Source organism: Micrasema longulum, unplaced genomic scaffold, assembly GCF_059751315.1.
Source record: "Micrasema longulum isolate JH-2025_06_02 unplaced genomic scaffold, ASM5975131v1 h1tg001381l, whole genome shotgun sequence".
Taxonomy (NCBI): Eukaryota; Metazoa; Arthropoda; class Insecta; order Trichoptera; family Brachycentridae; genus Micrasema; species Micrasema longulum.
In genome coordinates, this window is record NW_028278567.1 from 68,220 (window position 1) to 87,137 (window position 18,918).

Genomic DNA, 18,918 nt, shown 5'->3' on the forward strand with positions numbered 1-18,918 from the left:
CGCCTATTTCATTAAAGTAATTCTAAAAATGTAATAACTTATTAGTCAGTTCGGAGAAATATTTCGAGCTGGACGCACGTCGCTTCAGTTTTTTTTTTTTTATTTTTTTTTTTTAATTTATTTGGAAGTTCAACAAGAATACATACAATACATACATTTTTCAAGTGAGCATAACTAACGTTCTTTACATATATTCTCAATTACAGAACTTCAACATCTTTCATAAATTATATAAAATAAGAGTGTAAATTCAATTTAAGTAATGGTAAAGATTAAGTTTAGTGAAATGTAAAAATAAAGAAAGATTTTTTTTTTTTTTTAAAGAAAAGAAAAGAGAAATTAAAAACATATAAGATATAATAAAAAAAGACTAAAATTAATTTACATACACAAAACTAAGGATTAGGCATTTGATCTAAGATACATAGTAATGTTTTTTTTATAACTATTTGCTCTATCATGATAAATGTCAATGTTAACTTTTTTTTCCATTTTGTTATAGAGTCTTAACATACTTGCAAGAGGGTTAAAATGTGCCATATTGTTTGTAAAAATTGGAAGGTAAAATGTATTAGGTGATCTAAGGCGCCTACGGGGAACGTACAATGACACACTTTGAACACAAAACACTGAATCAACATTATTGTGAATTATATTATACAAGTACATCATATCTATAATTTGTCTCCTAGTTTCTAACTTTTCAATTTTAAAATACTCCAAGCGCTCTTCATAACATTGAAGTATTCTGCCCATGTTACACTTAAACGACAAAGAACGCAGAAATTTTTTCTGTACAGTTTCAATTATATTTTTATAAATCACATAATGAGGTGACCAAACAATACTTCCAAATTCCAACTTACTACGTACAAGAGAATTATACAAACAAATTATTGATGCTGCATTTCTAAATGGCTTGGATATTCTGTGTATGAAGCCCAGCATTTGTAAAGATTTCTCTTTAACAATATTGAAATGATTGGAAAAAGTTAAACGTGAGTCAAATGTGATTCCAAGATCTCGGATTGTGCTTACTGAGTTGAGGTCAATATTATTAATGCTATAAGTAAAACAGTTTTGAGTTCTTTTTCTTGTAAACGTTATTTGATAGCATTTTTTAACATTAAGGTGCATATCATTCAGTTTACACCATTCACTTAAGGAATCAAGATCTTTTTGAAGCATTGCGTGATCATCTGTTGATTCAATTTTACGAAATATTTTCAAGTCATCAGCATAGAAAAGATAATTACACTCTAAGAGGGAGCCAAGATCGTTTATAAAAATTAAAAATAATAATGGTCCAAGATTAGAGCCCTGCGGCACACCAGATGTTACAGTTAAAGGTGATGATTCAAATTTATTTATGCATACAATTTGGGTTCTGTTTTTCAAATAAGATATCATCCAATTTAGAAGATTGCCATGTATACCGATTGCTTCCAACTTTTGTATCAATATATGGTGGTTAACTTTATCAAAGGCCTTCTGGAAATCTGTATACACAGCATCCACCTGACATTTTTTATTATTGATAAATATTGTTGAGAAATATAAGGCGAGATGTTGGGACTGAAGTACACGGCGGCCCGCTTGTTCGTGCCTTTGGAACTTTATGTGATCGTGAATCATCACGAGTTGAATACGTCGACATGATGGTGTTAATATCGCGGTGCGCAGGCAGTCAGGAGTCAGGACAGGCAGTCAGACTGTCAGACTGTCAGATGTCGGGAGGACCGGCGCTAATTGGGACTAATACGTAATACGAGTGTAATAATAATTAGTAATTAGGTCACTCGGCTGGTGCGCACATTTGCATACTGAACTGTCACAAGTCGCGAGTCATACATAGCTGCCATGACGCGACGCGCGACGCGACGCAACTCGACAACGCTCGCGCGTTATGTTCCCATTCATTAAGGTGGCGTCAACATCAACATGAACATGAAACAATTTATGGCGTAACAAATTGTTAACGTTGCAGTTAATTTAGCGGCTTATCTCAAGGATAGAGAACATTAATGTAAATACACAAATTGGATGAAATACGGCATGTGGTCGAATTCCAAAAACATAGAACGCGTCCTATTGTTTGACCAATTTTTGAGACAATATCTGCGCGCGCAACCCACTGTTATATTTTTAACTGCCATCTGAAAACTTCAATTTTCAAGGCGTATTAATTTTTTTTGTTGTTTATTGTGATACTTCATTTATCCAATACACAAATTGAGTGAAAACTAACAAGGAACATTATAAAATCGTCGATTTATTTATTGAAACAACAAAATAAATAAGTAGAGAGAGATATAGGTACATACAGATTTTTGTATGTTTTCTATAACCTTTTTTTAGAGATAGAAATAAAAGCTAATGAGAGAATAACTAATTAGTGATAATAAAAAAAAAAATAATTTTAAACAAGCATTTCTTTTTTAATTTTAAAACCGCGATTTTAAAATGTTATTCATCATCATTCCATGTCCGCTCCCTGGATCGGATAATAATATGGGGTCCACAAAGAGCCTCTGCGCATCTACGTCAGCTGCTAGTTCCTGCGCATCCTCCCGAATATGGTTGTGACTTGAACTGCCGAACTGAATTAATTTTGTTAATTCAGATGAAAATCTATGTATAAATACAATCATGATCATGTATATAATGAATTGAAGGGGAAAGTTCAAACAAATACTTTAATTTTGTTTCTTACAAAGAAATGCGAGCATAAAACAAATAATAATTTCTAAATTTTTTCCTTAATTCCATTTTGAATTAAACCTTCAATAAATAAAGAAAACATTTTAGATTGAATCTTTTTTTGCATTGTTTTTTGTCATTTTTCAGAAAAAACATTTTGGTTGAAAATATTTCATTTCGACAGTAAGTTTTTTGCAAAATTTTAATATTCATACCTATTGGTATCGGCCACTCGACGGCAATAAAAATTTACCAAGAACAAACTGTAAAATAAAACACTCGCGATAAAAACATTCTACATTTTTTTTAAAAAAAGGACCAGAAACATAATTCCATTCCAAAAGCGTTTACAATAAAACATTTTTCATAATTTTTTGAAAACGCTGTGCAAAATATCATACTGGTAAAATATAATCGAAAATTTCTCTCATTTAAAATGATTGTATTTTCTTTTTAAAAACCAATATTTTCATTTTTGGTTTAATGACTTTCCTGTTTAAGTTTAGTTTTAATTTCAAGAGACGTAATCTGCCGGTCGAAAGGTAATTTTATTTTACTCATAAAACTTTAAAGTATATTTTTCATCAGAATTAACGCGCCATTGATATTTTTAATGGAGCAATTAAAAAAAAACTGCGTTTCAAAATCTCTAAACCATATGATTTCCCAATCTTTTATCAGACTACTTAACTTAACTGTCAACTTCAACTTTCAACAGTTGTTGTTACTTGTGTCATTCTATTTATCCTCCGGTGTCACTTGTTCCGCCTTCTTATTTTGTCGCATCGTTATCGAGCGCGGAACATGAATGATAATGACTGCAGATACTGCACCGTGCACAAGCTGCCAGGAGCAAATGTACACAATCAATGTCGTGCTAGTTGTCAGTTGTCAGTTGTCAGTTGTCAGTAGCGACGTCGCGCGTCGTCAGTCGTCTCCTAGATACTCGTAGCTCGTAGCTCGGTTTGCGAACCGCCAAATGTCAAACTGACCGTAGTCTGCAATGGCGTCGAACACTACGCACTACGCACTGCGGTGCGCATGCTTATAGCCAACGCCTGAAAATACTTTTCAATATTTAATTTAGCTTAATTTTATCTATGAAATAATTCAGCCGGATGAATCTAGCCCACGTCAAGATAAAGGTTTCAGCTCTTTTACTTCACGAAATTCGATAGATGAAATAATTCAATAGATGTCAATGTTTAACCCTTTTATTGGAAATGTATCCCATATGTTTAATCCTTATTTACCTTAATTCATCATGATTACATTTCCTAATAAACTAATATTAAAACAATAAAAAAATATTTGCGTTTGGTATTCTGAAGCCGTTTCAGCCATTAAATGTGTAAATATTTTTTTTTGTTCTGCCAAGATAAGGGTTAAACATAGGTAGTATGGTGAATTACACAGTGCGTAAAATGGCCACTTAAACCAGCCAATGACAGGTCATACGATAAATGTTTTCCATCTCTATTGCGATAACATGAAACTAGAATACACTCTAGAATAACAAAATATTAAACCTTAAAGGCTTTATCCCTCCGTCTAGACTTGAAAGTCTAGACCTTGGGAATTTTCGTTTCGTAATAATATCAAAACTTTTCAATCAAAACAATTTTCCATTATTTATGCACTCGCTGGGCGAAACTACGCAAATATAAAAAGTTGAGTGGTTTTCCATTGAGTTTGTTATCGTTATTATTATATATTATACATATATCATTATATTATGCATTCATAGAAAGTTTTTATGGAGCGATACTTCTCGTCTGTATTTTATGTCGTCTATATTATGTACCTACATGGCTCGAAATCATATTTTTATGTCGTGTCAAATGGTTGTCCATATTAAAAACTATTTTCAGATCCATATTTTAGACAAGCCCAATTCTGGGTAAACTTGTTTCGATTTCACAGATATGTTCCTTGACAGTTAATAAGTATGTTTACCCAATAAAATAAATAAATAAACAAATAATGTCATTCGCAAATTGCATTTAATTTCAGTTTGTTCATTAAGAAAACATGTTACAATTCATTTTATAAAATATTCCCGAAGAGTTATTTGAAAAACTCATTAGAGACAAGCATACTCGTATAACAATATTGGAAAACAAATGTCTGTCGCAGTAGGCACAACTAGCAGTTCACGGTGGAGTTTAAGTGCCAACCTTAATGTAATGGTAGCGAAGTATGAAACTGAAAAATAATTATAAAAGTAGGTTGAATGCGATCTCTCAGGTGAATGTATGGTAAAACGATGTATTATAGGTGCACTAATGTCGAGATCCGTTTTGGACGCAAGGCTGAGACGAGCAACATCGACAGAATCGAGAAAGGGACGGTGCGTTGGCGTTGGTGTGGTGGTTTGGACATGTAGAGCATTCCATTCGGACAGCGAAAGAACGGCTAAAAGGATCTACGATACGAATGTTGATGAATGCAGAAAACGAGGAAGACCGAGAAAGACATCGCCCTATCGAAACACAGAATGATGTGGCATTCTATCCTCTCTGCCTACCCCTACGGGGAAACCTCGTGATGGTTTCATTGTTTTGTTTGTTTATACATAAACACATTAACACTTCATAATTATCTGTGTCCAAAAGGAATTGGGAATACAGTTTTGTGCGTGAAATAGAACCAGAACTTTGGGCGAGTTTTTTTGACTCGATAGATGCTGTCATACAAAAATCGAGTTTACCTCGTTGTGAAGTGGTTGGCGCCTTCGCCTACCATTCTCGAGGTCCTAGATTCGGTTCCTGTCGGGCTATCCGACACGTCTATACGTGAAATATGTTTTATTGGTCGGTTGGAAGAAATAGCCATTTGGCAATAAGCCCGCCAACGTACAATTTACATTTGAAACAAAAAGTTAAGCAAATAAAAAAAAAAGATTTTAAAGGTGGTTTACATTGTCATATTTCATTATTCCCGGACTGGGACCTGAGGCGTAAGGCTAATTAATTTACCTCCATGTAACAGATGATCGATATACGCTCCATTTAGTGTATCAACTCAGCGCCCTATGCACCATTGGGCGGGGACGGAGGTATGATGACGACACTCGCTACTAGCATGTAATGAAAAAAAAGTAATAGGTATACCTACCTACGTGGTTTTAGGTGTATAAAATGTAAAAACATTAATTTTTTAAATCTTTATTTCTAAAAACGTACTATACCTAATTTAATATGCAATATCCAATATTCTCAAGAAGTTTTTGGGATAACTCATTTAGGGACAAGCTTATTTACAATCTTTATTTATTGATGTACACGTTAACACTTTATTTTTAACGATTATTTAAATCAATAATTATAAACTTCACTTTTAAATCCATAGATAAAAAAAGTCATAATTCTTCGGATTCCGGATATCACCCGTCAGTTGTGCCACAATCTTCAATAATCAATCCGCGCTGATCTCATCGGAGTTTAATGTATTCATCCGTCTTCCGATTGACTGACTTCAGTCGGACGACTGAGCTCCACAGACCGTCGGGTGGATGGGTGGTCCTCCATATCTCAGCCGGTGTGATCTCATCTGGTGTCGCGTATCCTCCGCCCGACGGTGGCTGGTGAAGCCACCAGCTTCAGGATAGTAAATGGCCGGGTAGAGTACCTTGCGATACCCCGTTACTAGAAAAAGGTCATTATGAACAATCATACAAATTCTCGCAGTATCATTATCATTTCCTTATTCACGAGTTCTGATCGGATCAAAACAATGAAACATAACAGACAAGAAACAAAGAAAACGTGGAAAAACGTTTTTTTTCGTTTTTGACATTTAAATGTTGAGCCCTGTAGGATTATAATTTGTACCTGCTAAACGTCAAAACACGCTATACGTCCAAAAAACCGGTTACCCGAACACCGTAAATCTGTTGCCGGAAATCTGAAAAATATAACGCAACAACGTTTTAATTTATTAGCCGGAGCAAACAGAGTAGTCACATGAACCTATGACGTTGCGAAGGAGATCATTTTTATTAAAACCATTTTTTCATACATTTTCGAGAAACTCCGCCGTAGAATTAAATGCTGATTTTTATCACACGCGTGTGTTGGTACCACAAAAATATATTCCCAATTTTTATTGTAACCCAATGATGATATTTATATTTTTCTTACAATTTTTGTACATTTTATAACAGCAAACCTTATGATAAATATATGTAATCAATAATAAGTGTAATAACAAACTCCGGATCAAAAAGTTCCGAAGTTCGTTCTGCGCTCCACCAGAACTTTATTCCTATTATCTTATAGCTCTAAAATTGAAATAATACTCAGGTGCAAATAAATTTAATTACGGCTAATATAATGGCCAAGTATTCATTGATTCTACAAACATATAATAAATATTCCTCTTTACTCCGTGGATATCTGCGACTACACATTATTTTTGTTTAAACTGGGTATAAAAAATGTTCATTCGACGTTCAATCCATAAATTCCCAATCTAAAAACAGAAACTGTGGATGTAATAATCATTATACATGTGTGCTGTGTGATGTATGTGACATGGTACAAACTACACACACTACTGTGAAACGTGGTGCATAACATTTGTTCATAAACTGTGGTACGTCCGAGTATCGTAAAAACTGAACTTTTCAGAATATTCAATTAAATGTTTTAAAATTTTTATTAAATTCCGAAACAATAATAATGAACTGATTTATAAAGCGGAGGGCGCATTACATTTTATACGTAAACTTACATTTTAACCGAGCTAAAGTATATATATTCTGATTTAAAATTGAGGGTACGATAAACGAAAGAAGAGAGATTTCAGTTGAGATCTGAACCGACTTACAAACCGACTGTCGATGATTCGCGAGTGCGAAGACAATCGGATCCGGGATCCGGGATCCAGGCAGAGCGGCCGATCTTCGAACCCGGTATTCGGGCAGCGCGGGAGTTCGACGAGTTTTTCTCTGCCCGGATCGAATGCTGACCCGAGAGTGGATTTTCTTTGCCGCGTATTTTCCCTGATTCTTAGGTCCGATAGGAAATAATGTAGGTAAAACAGATGTCATGTAAAATTATTAGGGCGATATGTAAAAAGATCAAAAACAGATTTTACTTCAATCCTGAACAATGAGGTTCAGTGCTACGGAAAATTCGATGTAAAAAATGATTTCTTACACGCCGTAAAAATTCGAGAAAATTGTTCGGCGAAGTCTCTCGAACATGTATGAAAATGGTTTTAAGAATAACGACGTCGCTGGTTCTATCAAATCAACCGATGATTATTGTGATGGATTTCAAGTTTACGGGTAGTCAATTCGCCAATCTGCAGAACTCACCGAAGAGAACTCGCGACGTCACTGGCGGAGTAACTACAGAGCGCTGAAAATCAACTCCGTTAGACCAAAGTTGGGACGAATGATCACTTAAACAACATAGCGCAACAAATAGTACGCAAACGAGGACATCATTAAAAAATAACACAAGGCACATCAATATGATAGAGAAAAGGACAAACAAAGACGAACATTATTGATTAGCGTAAAATAAACTAACTCGAGTATTCGAAAAACCATCGAGGAGTTGACGTCTCAAATCCCTCCCTCCGAGGGAAATCCAGTCATGAAATTCTCTCTTGGAGATTGATGGAGGTTTTGTCCTTGAGAGCCTAACACACATTTAAAAATAAACATTTTATATATGAATATACACGTACGAGTATGTCGGAAATTCAACTCGAGACCTCGTACATAGATGGCAAACGCTTTGACCATTCGACCACTAGGCGAACGATATTATTCTCAGATTTAGTATACTCTTATTTATGTTTAGGTATGTTTTGCATTTTTTTTAAATAATTCCATTTAATATTCAAATAACTTTATTATTATTATTATTATTTATTAAATCATATTAACCGACCGGTTTCAGAGCTAAATGTGCTCTTTTATCGAGATATAGAATAAAATTGATTATCTATCTTGTTATATATAATAATTAGTTAAATATTACATATTTATTATTAAATTTTTTTAAATTACATATTTCTAAAACCAAACAATAATATGGATATACAATATATTTAGTACATCGGCACTGCTAAACAAGTCATATAGACACTGTCAGCAGCGCTGTATGTATTAGATGTGCTTAATTTTAAGATAAAATAACGCACCAGATAAAAATAAATTCATTCTCATTCCAGCTGGCATTGGTAAATTAACTTAATTTAAAAATAAGACATACATATTGTTTTTTAATTCATACTGATATTCTACTGTACACATTTATGGCAAATAAAGTTTAACGACAATGCTGCCTAAGTAACCGCAAACTTCGCGCTTCTAAATATAAATATTTGTTTATAACCACTTACCGACTTTTCTATGTCTATCGGTTTCGAAACTTACCCTTCCCTTCGTCAGGACACCAATTAAACCAACCCACTATACGCCTTCACCATAGTTATTGCGCAACCAACCAATAAAACCAACCCTTACATGCACTGATTGGGTTATGAAAATATTCAATATTGTGGGAGAAATAATTGAAAATAAGTGAAGGGTTGATGATGAAAGTGGACGAAATATTTTTACCATTCACGATCGTCGAGTTTTTCTGACTTTTCGCGCCGTGTGCCATGTGCTGAGTCACCGTTTGTAGTTCGTCGTTCAGCGGTTCAACCCGATGCGCGATGCTCTGGACACCGTAGTTGGGGAACCAGCGGCAGCGGCAGCGGCAGCGGTGTGTGTGGAAGTATGGAGTGTGTAGTGTGGAGCATGGCACTGTAAACAGATGGGCGGGCGTGCGGTGGTGTGGGTGAGGTGTCAGGTTACGCCCGTAGCTGTGTGCGGCATACTGCGTACCGTGTACCGGGTACCGTGTGGCCTGTGGCCTGTGGCCGTTAGCACTCCGAGCTTATTTCGTCCTCCACCTCTGAGTATTCTGACGACTGGGTAATCTAGCGCTCAAATAATCTCAAAGTCAAAATAAGAATTTCAATTTTATCGTTGACTAACTCTTCCTTCCCGGGAATCTCATTGCGTCTAATAACGTACAAATAATAAATACTTAATTAAGGTTTTCGGTATTTCCTCGTACCTAATACATTTACGTATCGATTGGAATAATTTATTATCGAATAATAAATACTTGTTGGGTACAGAAAAAGCATTTTATCGGAAATTGGTCGCGAGTCGCGGCGTATGAAGTGAAAGACTACCGAATATACGATTTTCTCACACGTTATTTACGTCAGGCTTTCGATACTAGAGATGTATTCACGAGCGTGAAAGACAAATTCACACATGAGGGAGGCTAGGCTGTACCACTGCCACAGAACGCTAGGTGCTCTCGGTTGCTCTCAAAGCTGCGCTAAGGGTGATCCGTTTGCTCGCGCTGTGAGCGTTAGCAAATGTTTTTTTCATGTTTTTAGCGATTACATTTAAATTATTATCACTTTTCATTAAAGCAATTGCCTATGAATGTTTCATGTTTGCACAGTATAAGGAAAGGATTAATATCTTATCGTCTGCAAATCTTATGTATTTATTTTGTAACATTTACGCAATTTAATAAACTATTTTTTTACTATAATTAACGTTTAACGTGAAGATTACTTAAATTGGAAGTTACATTATTAAAACATGCCCCCCCCCCTCGTGGTCTAATGACCAGCGCGTTTGCTTATACAAGTGGTCTCGGGTTTGATTTCCAGCATGGTTGATATAAAATTACGGGGAATTTAAACGGTGTTTTTACACTGCAATATTCTTTAGTCCTCTGTCCAGACAGGCACCTGATACAGTTTAAGTACAGCTTAGTAGTACAGTAGTAATAACACAAGCCTAATAAGTATTTTTTTATTTATTTATTCATATTTTCATGCTAGTAGTACCAAACTTCGTTGATTTCGCAGGTCCTATTTACCGCTGACTCATTGGAGTCTTTTTGGCGTATTACTTTCCTCACCATACTATTATACCGTACTCCAGAGAATCGATCCCCTGTGAGGTGGAGTCCCAGCTGTCGTTCCATCTTTTGGGAGATCTTCCTCGAGGACTTGTCCTGTGAGGCTGTTTATGGAGAGCGATAAAATAAAATCACGTAGGGTCCATTCTTCGGGCATAAAAAACCGTAAAAACGCCGAATATATGCTATCGTTTTTAACTTATATGGTTGAATGTACCAATTTACCCATCTCACGAAACTGTTTCTTCCGTTCCAGCGTTCCCGGGTCGGACAAGACCCACCTGGACACGTCGAGCGACAGCGAGGGCGACTCCCTGGGCGCTCCGCCCTCGTCCCGGGGGGCGCCCCCGGCCTACGGCGGTGCGGGAGGCGCGCAGCCGCCCTACCACCAGCTTCACCACTCCCTGCCGCCGCTGTACGACGACAGGGGCTACCACCACTTATGATGCTGGCCCGGCCAGGACAGCTTCTGAGGGGTGCAGAACGAGAGCGGTCCGACGCTGTCCCGCACGGCGGGGAAGAGATTCGGAGACTTCAGTGTCTGAAGATACAAATGAATATGAAAGGACGGACGATGCTCGAAGATTGCGACGGTTTCTAAAGACAATTTAAAACAAAGAATGCCAATAGTTGTGAACTGAACTGCTAAAAATGTAAGATTGTGAGACTTGTGAGAGTTGGACGACGGCGGTCCGTCGCGGTCCGTCGCGGTCCGTCGCGGTCCGTCGCGGTTCCGGATAGCGGGGAAGAGATTTAAAGACTCGGCGTCTGAAGATATGCTATGTGAAGATTACGACATTTTAAGAAGACATTTTAAAACAAAGGAAGCCAATAATTTTACAACTGAACTGCTAAAAACATAAGATATTTTTGAAAATATTAATATAGTGGAATTTTAAGAAACTTTAAGATTTAAAGACCAAAAATTGCCAACAATTGATTGTGCATCTAGACACGAACAATTGAAGAGACAAAGCATCGTAAGACGGGACAGAAATAGGCGACGGTACTGGAGAGACCGCGTGGATAGGATGGATGGGACGAGAGTTTCCCGCGCGGTTGCCCGCAACATAACCCGCGGGACATCGGCTGCCGGGAGTGCCGCTGAAAGGATGGGAAGATAGCTGGTGCGCCACTTCGAGAACAGATCGGTGGTCTAGAACAATAGAAGAATAAGAACAAGCCCATAGAGAGATCTAATCTGAGTTCTCCGTTGAAGATTATTAGAAAATAAATTTATTCATTGGAAGATTTGCCGAAACGGATACAGAAAAGTGGTAGCTTCAAAAGTAAACCATCGTGATTTTTCATCGTCAATAAGGAGAAACGAGAATCGTTTTACCGGGTAGGCCGGCCGACTACCGGAGTGGTGTTTTATCGCGGCGTAAAATAAACTAGTGGTGCAAAGTTAGATCTGTGCCGCGGGATGGCTGAACAAAACTTATTTCGAATTGAAGTGAAAAATTTCGCTAATTATATTATTCGAGTAACTGTTTTTTGTAGAAATGATCAAATGCATTAGAATAAACACTACCACGAGGAACATTGCATTTTCTCGTACGGCATCTACATCTAAAATATGAAAATAACACTCTGTGTATTTTTCAATCATTATTTTTTATGCAACTGTACAAATCTGTAAATATGTACAAAGTATTAGGAAATATTTGATACTTTAAGTTAGAATTGAGAATCTGAATCTGTTAATTAATCTAGTCCTTATTAAGAACATTTTTAGTACCTAATGTCGCGGAGATCCGTAAATAATAAATATTTTTTATAATTTAAATCGACGTTTCGAAGGAAACTGAGTCCGATGAAATAATCCGCATCCGCATCCTTCGCCCGATTTTATCAAACGCGGCTCGAAATATGAATAGCAAATACTGTGAAAAGTAAGAAGCTACGTTTCAAAGTTTTCACTGTGTTACGTACCTACTCAGTTAACTAATTTAAGTATTACAACAGAGATGGAGAATATTTTAGAGAAGAGAATGTGGAAGTCTGGCCCGGTATCGCTCGGTTTAAGCGGCCACTTCACACAGTGTGTCTGTCTTCATTCTGTCATCTTTTGGTTTTTGTGAAGTAAAATAATTGAAACCCTTAAATGTTCTCATCTCTATAGTAATACGTAAATTTTAGTAACTCCCTGTTTAGCTCAAACACAAATAACTATCGACGTGCTAATAAGCGACGTGATAACAATTTCTCACCATGGTTGTTTATCGTATTCGCAATTACAATGGAACATCCGTGAAAACAAAATATTTACGTTTCGCGACGTGTAATCCTGCTGCGCAATCACTACTAGCAAAGCAATATTTGAATTTCACCGATGTAAATATGAAAAATATTCCAAAACTGCTGTTTTTATTTATTTGTTTATTATTTATCACGCTATTTATTGCATTTAGCCGGCGGTCGGCGAGCCAAATGTTAAGAAAAGCAGTCGCCATAGTAATTGTAATTTAATTTTTACTTTTTTGTATTAGATACTCCTTACTATTTTGCAAATGTAATATATTGTATTATTTTTAAAGTTAACGCCGATTTTTCGCATTGGCGAAGTTCATTAGAACTGTATTTAAATAAATCTCGTAAATACGAGGAAAACAAAAAACAAATTGACACGAGCGTTGACTTATGACTGCGATAACTTAAGCATGTTCATTATTTTTCATTATGATCGCTCAAATGCTTAGTTTGTTTTTAAGCACGTGGATAGTTATTTGTGATTGAGCTACTGGGAGGTGAAAACCAGTCCCTGTCTACAAACATTCGGATGAATTCTAAAATATTGCCGGTAAAATAATTTCCATCGAAATTTTGTGCATATAAAATGAGCGGCGTGTACTTTAAAATCGACGGAAATAAGGAGTCGCGGACCTTTTTTGCATATTTATAAATTAAAAAACTTTGTTTTTTACCCCTGATTATATTATTATTATTATTTGCTACCGAACGGTCTCGGAGCTACACGAGTTTCCTTGTCGAGTCATAATTTTTAAATGTACTTTTGTTTCTGGATGCTAACTTCGAAGCTACAGCCGTTTAGTTCTCCGCGGTGTAATTGTTAAGACACTCGACTTAAACACGGAAGGTTCCGGGTTCGTTTCCCGGTGAGAACACAAATAAATACATTCGAGTCTTCCGAAGCCCGGGTGTACTGCTCCGTAATCCACCGCCATAATTGGGCCTCCTGGACTTATTTGATGCGAGAAAAAATATATAAAAAAATAAATAAACCGCGCCTCGGAGGGTTTCGGCTGTTTTATCGGTTAATAAAGCTCTAAATTTTTTACTGATAACTGCATTTTTAACTAGTTTTCTCAAATGTTGTAATTTAGAGGGTTTTGTCAGTACACCGACGAAATATGCTTCGCAACGGAGAAGTTCAGTGGTGCGGAAAATTTGATAAAAAAAATATTACACGCGGTAAAAATTAGCGGATTTGATCATACGGCGAAGTTTATGAAAACGCAATAAAAAAATAATCAACGCACGTTTTAATATAAATAAACTACTTCGAAACGTTTCAGGTTTTCGGATAAAGGCGCGCTTAAAATAGCCATTCGAGGATGTGTTTAGATAGATTTCCGGTTTCCGGGTAGCCATTTTTAGCGTGCATTGACGGGTACGGGGTTCCGTTTTTAAATGTCAGAAAAACTCACCGACTTGAACTCGTAACCGACGAGGCTGGCGTATTTTAAAAATTCCAAAGCTTTAATTTTTTATTATTATTTTATTGATAAGCGATGGCAAAATAAAGATTTTTTTGCTCAGTTTGATTGTCTACTAAAAAAACCACCACCGCACTTCCTCGTTGGTAAACTGAGTGATTTGCTGCAATTACGAAATGCGTTGCACACCATTATTATGGGTTTCATCCTAATGAGAACTGATTTTGTATTTAAAATAATTTATTTTTTATTTTTAACCCACTTCGGTTTTTACAACATTATTATTTTCATGTATTGTAGATGCTCTACCGTTATCAATTTGTACAAAACTACACTTTTCAATATTCGAAACGTAATGATGTACAATTTGTTAAGATTGTAAGCCAAAAGGTAAATCTGAATCGAATCATTCGGAAGTGATTCAGCAAATTACTTCGTATTTTGTCGTGTTCATTGTGATTTAAGATAGGACTAATATTTTGTGCGTGAAGATCAGAATATGCGAATAGTTTATAGTAAAAACAGTATAAATTACTTAAAAATAAACGTTCTTTACGTATTCTGTCCAATTCCGGATTTTACATTTATTTTGTAAAATTTGTATCAAATAATGACATCGTGTAAATTTAACACCGCCTAGAAAATGACTGGAACGACTTTTAACACGGTGCAATGGCGCGGTATAACAAACTTATCATTTAAAACCCCTCGCCTCGTATACTCGACTTACTTTGCAATAAAAATCTTGCCACTTATTTGCCGCTATGGCCATATTCTGATCTCGAGATTGATGCGATGTCTTCCTGCGCGCGAACGGAACGAGAGGGGGGACTTCTGGTTTAATACTCGTAACTTTAGGCTAAACAAGTAACTTAATATAATGTAGGTAGTAGATAGTGGGTAGTAGGTGGTAGGTAGCAGGTAGGTAGATACTGTACTATTAAAAACTGATGTCTTTAATTTACTAAATAAACGATTATTAATAAATTGTCTTCGTGTTATGCATTTATCCCTCTCCACAAGAATGCGGTCTGATAAGAAGTACAGAAATCTTATTTTGCCATTTTCAATTTTCATGACTTTCCTATTAACATAATACAACCGAGATGAAGAACATTTTAGAGAAGGGAGTATAGAAGTCTAGGCATCTACAGGGCATATGACCTGTCATTGGCTGGTTTAAAATGTTCTTCATGTCAGTTGTATTGTGTCAATATTGTAAACAAAAGTTTGGACAAACTCGAAACATCGTTAATAAATCCACCTGGTCCGAGAAGAAGTATATAAATTGAAAAATATTTTTAAGCGTTGCCTAGTATGTTGGTGAAATGATTCAATAATATAAATCTCACCAGCAAAAATAAAGATCTCAGCTCCTTAACTTTACAAACATCAACAGACAGAAGAATCGAAGGAATATAGATGTTCGAATATGGGCAGAATGGTGAATGTTACGCATTGTGTAAAGTGGCCACTTAAATCAGCCAAGATTCCAAGATCCCTAGACTTCTATATTCCCTTCTCTAAAATGTTCTTCATCTCTGTTATATTATGTTAATATTATAACAGCACCCTAGGGGGTTGAATTCAGTCCATGTCCACAAAAATTTGGTCAAACTCGCAACATTTTTGAGCATAAATTGTTTTGATTAGATCAAGTTTTAGTGAATTACTTTGTCTTTGTAGAAACTATTCTCACGAGAACCGATGTACCTAAATTATTGTCTAAATTTCACGAGGCGTAATCTGCTGATAGAAAAGTAATTATATTTCAGTCACAGGATGTTTTTAAGTATATTTTTAATCAGAATTAAGGTAATTCTAATGTAGAAAACGATTCTTTTTATCGAATACTTATTTACTTTTTTAATAGAGTGATTTTGATTCGTCAAATTTCTCCGCACCGCCTGTCGCCTGTCCTCTTAATCAAGGCGTACATTGAGAAAGAATGTGTTTTTACTTCAATTTCAAGTACGTAATTAATAATCACAAAGAACAATGTTTGAATATGTCCAAATGCTTGCAGACTGGCTAGATTTCCTCCCTAGGGAGTTATTCATGTTTAAATAAGGTTTTCCCTCTCTGTTGCGATAAATTTAATAACAAAGAAAGTTATTTAAAAAACTCAACCACCGCACCAGGGCGATAATAACGGCACAAATCCAAAATTGTTGTTTGTGGGTAAGGTAAGTATGCAAAAAAGTCCTATGTATTCGCTCGCGCTAATAATTTATTGTTTAAAACATATTTAATTGGTCTTAAAAGCAAATGTTTCAAATAAAAATTGCAAGTATAAACATAACGCTAAGTATAAAACCTGATGTTTTTAAATTACTGTGTAGTTGACGCATGACGGTTAACCAGACGAGACATAACAAGACTTGACCTTTTCTCGACATTTTTAAATAACGGTAACGGGTTTTTAGAAATTATAAATAAATAATAAAAATTCAAGTAATAATAGTGGCACAATGATCATTATGTAATTTTTATTTCTTGGTTTACCTTCAAGTTGTGCCCTCTGTTTTTTGCGAATGAATATTAGTTTACCGATTGCCCGGGCGCGTATGGAACTGCTCTCCCGCAATAATGTGTTCTTTTAGTTGTGCCACTGGCATTTCTAGGGTGCGGTATTTATCCAGTTTCCTTTAGTAATACGTCAGACAAAGATAATTAATCTTGATCACTGCGATGTTGTTACTGATTTTATATTTAATCTAATGGTCAGAGCGATGCGAGAGGTCTCGGGTTCAATTCTCCGCATGCGGACCGGATAAACCATGGTTTACGTAAAATATTTATTTGAAGGGGTGTTTTAACAATGTCGGCATCGTGGTGTAATCGTCAGCGCGTATGCTTACCATACGCCGGAGGTCTCGGGTTCGATTCCCGACATGGTTGATATCGAGTATTTATTTAAAAGGGTGTTTTCACACTAGAATATTTCATAGCCCCGGTCTGTCGCCTGAAGCGTAAGACTGATCATCTTACCTTACATTAAGATACGCTGCGATTGGTGTACCGATGAAGTCCCCTGTGCACCTATAGGTGCGGAAAAGGAATGATGATGATGATGATTTAACAATATTCTGTGTCGCATGAGGAATACAGCTCCAAAGAGTGTGACAAGGAACCAGGACCCTGGACGAGCATTTTCGACTCGGCGGCTACTCTCAGGTAAAAAATCTGAAAAAGGAAATCTAGCGAAAATAAGTCCACTTCATTGGGTATTGGTTGGTGCGTTCGCCTACCATTCTTGGGGTTTCGGGTTCGATCCCTGGGAGGTTAAAAGTGCAATATTGGTTTTAAAGATGATTCTACACTTCGATATTTTAATGCTCCTGGACTGGCATCTGAAGCGTAAGACTGACTCGTGTAAAAAAATGATGAAAACACCGCTGCGGTTAGTTTACCGAAGCAGTGTCCTATGGTAATGGAATAACGATCATGATTTTTTATAGTAGGTAATTATACCAGTCCTGAAGGTGATCAAATCAGCCTGCTTTTAAGTCCCAGTAAATCGCATCCCGCCCTGTATACGCGCGGCTCGACCGTAATATTTCAGCCCACCCTGTATATACGCAGAACTCCACTGGGGCGGAAACTGTCCCCCCCTCGCCCCTCGCCTCCCCACCCCCTGAGGGTATATCGGGTTACAGTGAGCGCTAAAAGGAAAAAACACGCCATCCACACAGCCACACAGCGAACACACGCGCACACACACAAGCGCATGCTCTATAAATGACTTTAGTGCTAACGATGTGTGTTTTACAAACATTCTGCTGTCACAATGTTACCTTACTATGAAAAGGTTCTAACTTCTTAGCGACTATTTCGTTAAAAATACGAAGGTACTATATTTCGAGTGATCCGATGCGACAATATTTATCGGTGCAAAAAACAAAGTAAACATAATTACGTAACTATCGCGCCGGGTAAAAGTGTAAAACCGAAGTAAATGCAAATTTCTCATTTCCTCCGTTTAAATGCGAAACAATTGCATTTGTCACGAACTTTAAAGCGTAAAAGGGAAGTTAGTTTAAATCAAACATTTACGCATAAAAAAACTAAAACCCGAATTTTTCCAGGCAATGTGAGATTTTCAAGCTCCCATACTCTGATTAAATAGTATTTTGTACATACCTCCTCCTGTTTTACAAGATAAAATGGTATAAATCTCAAAATATGACTTTTGCAAATAACTGCCTTTTTGCTTATTATTTATTTATTTGCATACATAAGTTTATTGTACATTATTTGGGACATAAGTCCCAACTCCATGGGACTAAAAGTCCCGTGTTGAGATGGGACTAGCAATTAGTTGACACAGACACGTGAGTATATCACCACAAATATAGGACCAAAAACATTTATTTTTAAAAATACATATACGAGGCATATGGCAAATCAATATGGTAAACAGTAAACGGCAGAATAGTTTTAGCTCTCAAAGGACGCTAAAAAAACCCCTGGAGACGGCGCTGTAAGCTGTAACGTCGTATTACATTAAGAAAAAGATGAAATTCCATCATTTATAAAAATAATTATATAATTAAAGCCTGTATAGCGAAATAGGGCTTCAT

General features: G+C 36.3%; 1 protein-coding gene across 1 annotated transcript in view; it reads left to right on the forward strand.

The window, feature by feature from the left end:
- Positions 1–15,322, forward strand: part of LOC148275586 (homeobox protein SIX2-like) — an 81,638-nt gene extending 66,316 nt beyond the window's left edge. The window contains exon 7 of the mRNA XM_088235482.1: positions 10,912–15,322. Within this exon, the coding sequence (XP_088091608.1) occupies positions 10,912–11,101 (190 nt within the window). The 3' untranslated portion in view covers positions 11,102–15,322. The remainder of the gene's footprint in view (positions 1–10,911) is intronic.
- Positions 15,323–18,918: the final 3,596 nt, after the last annotated feature.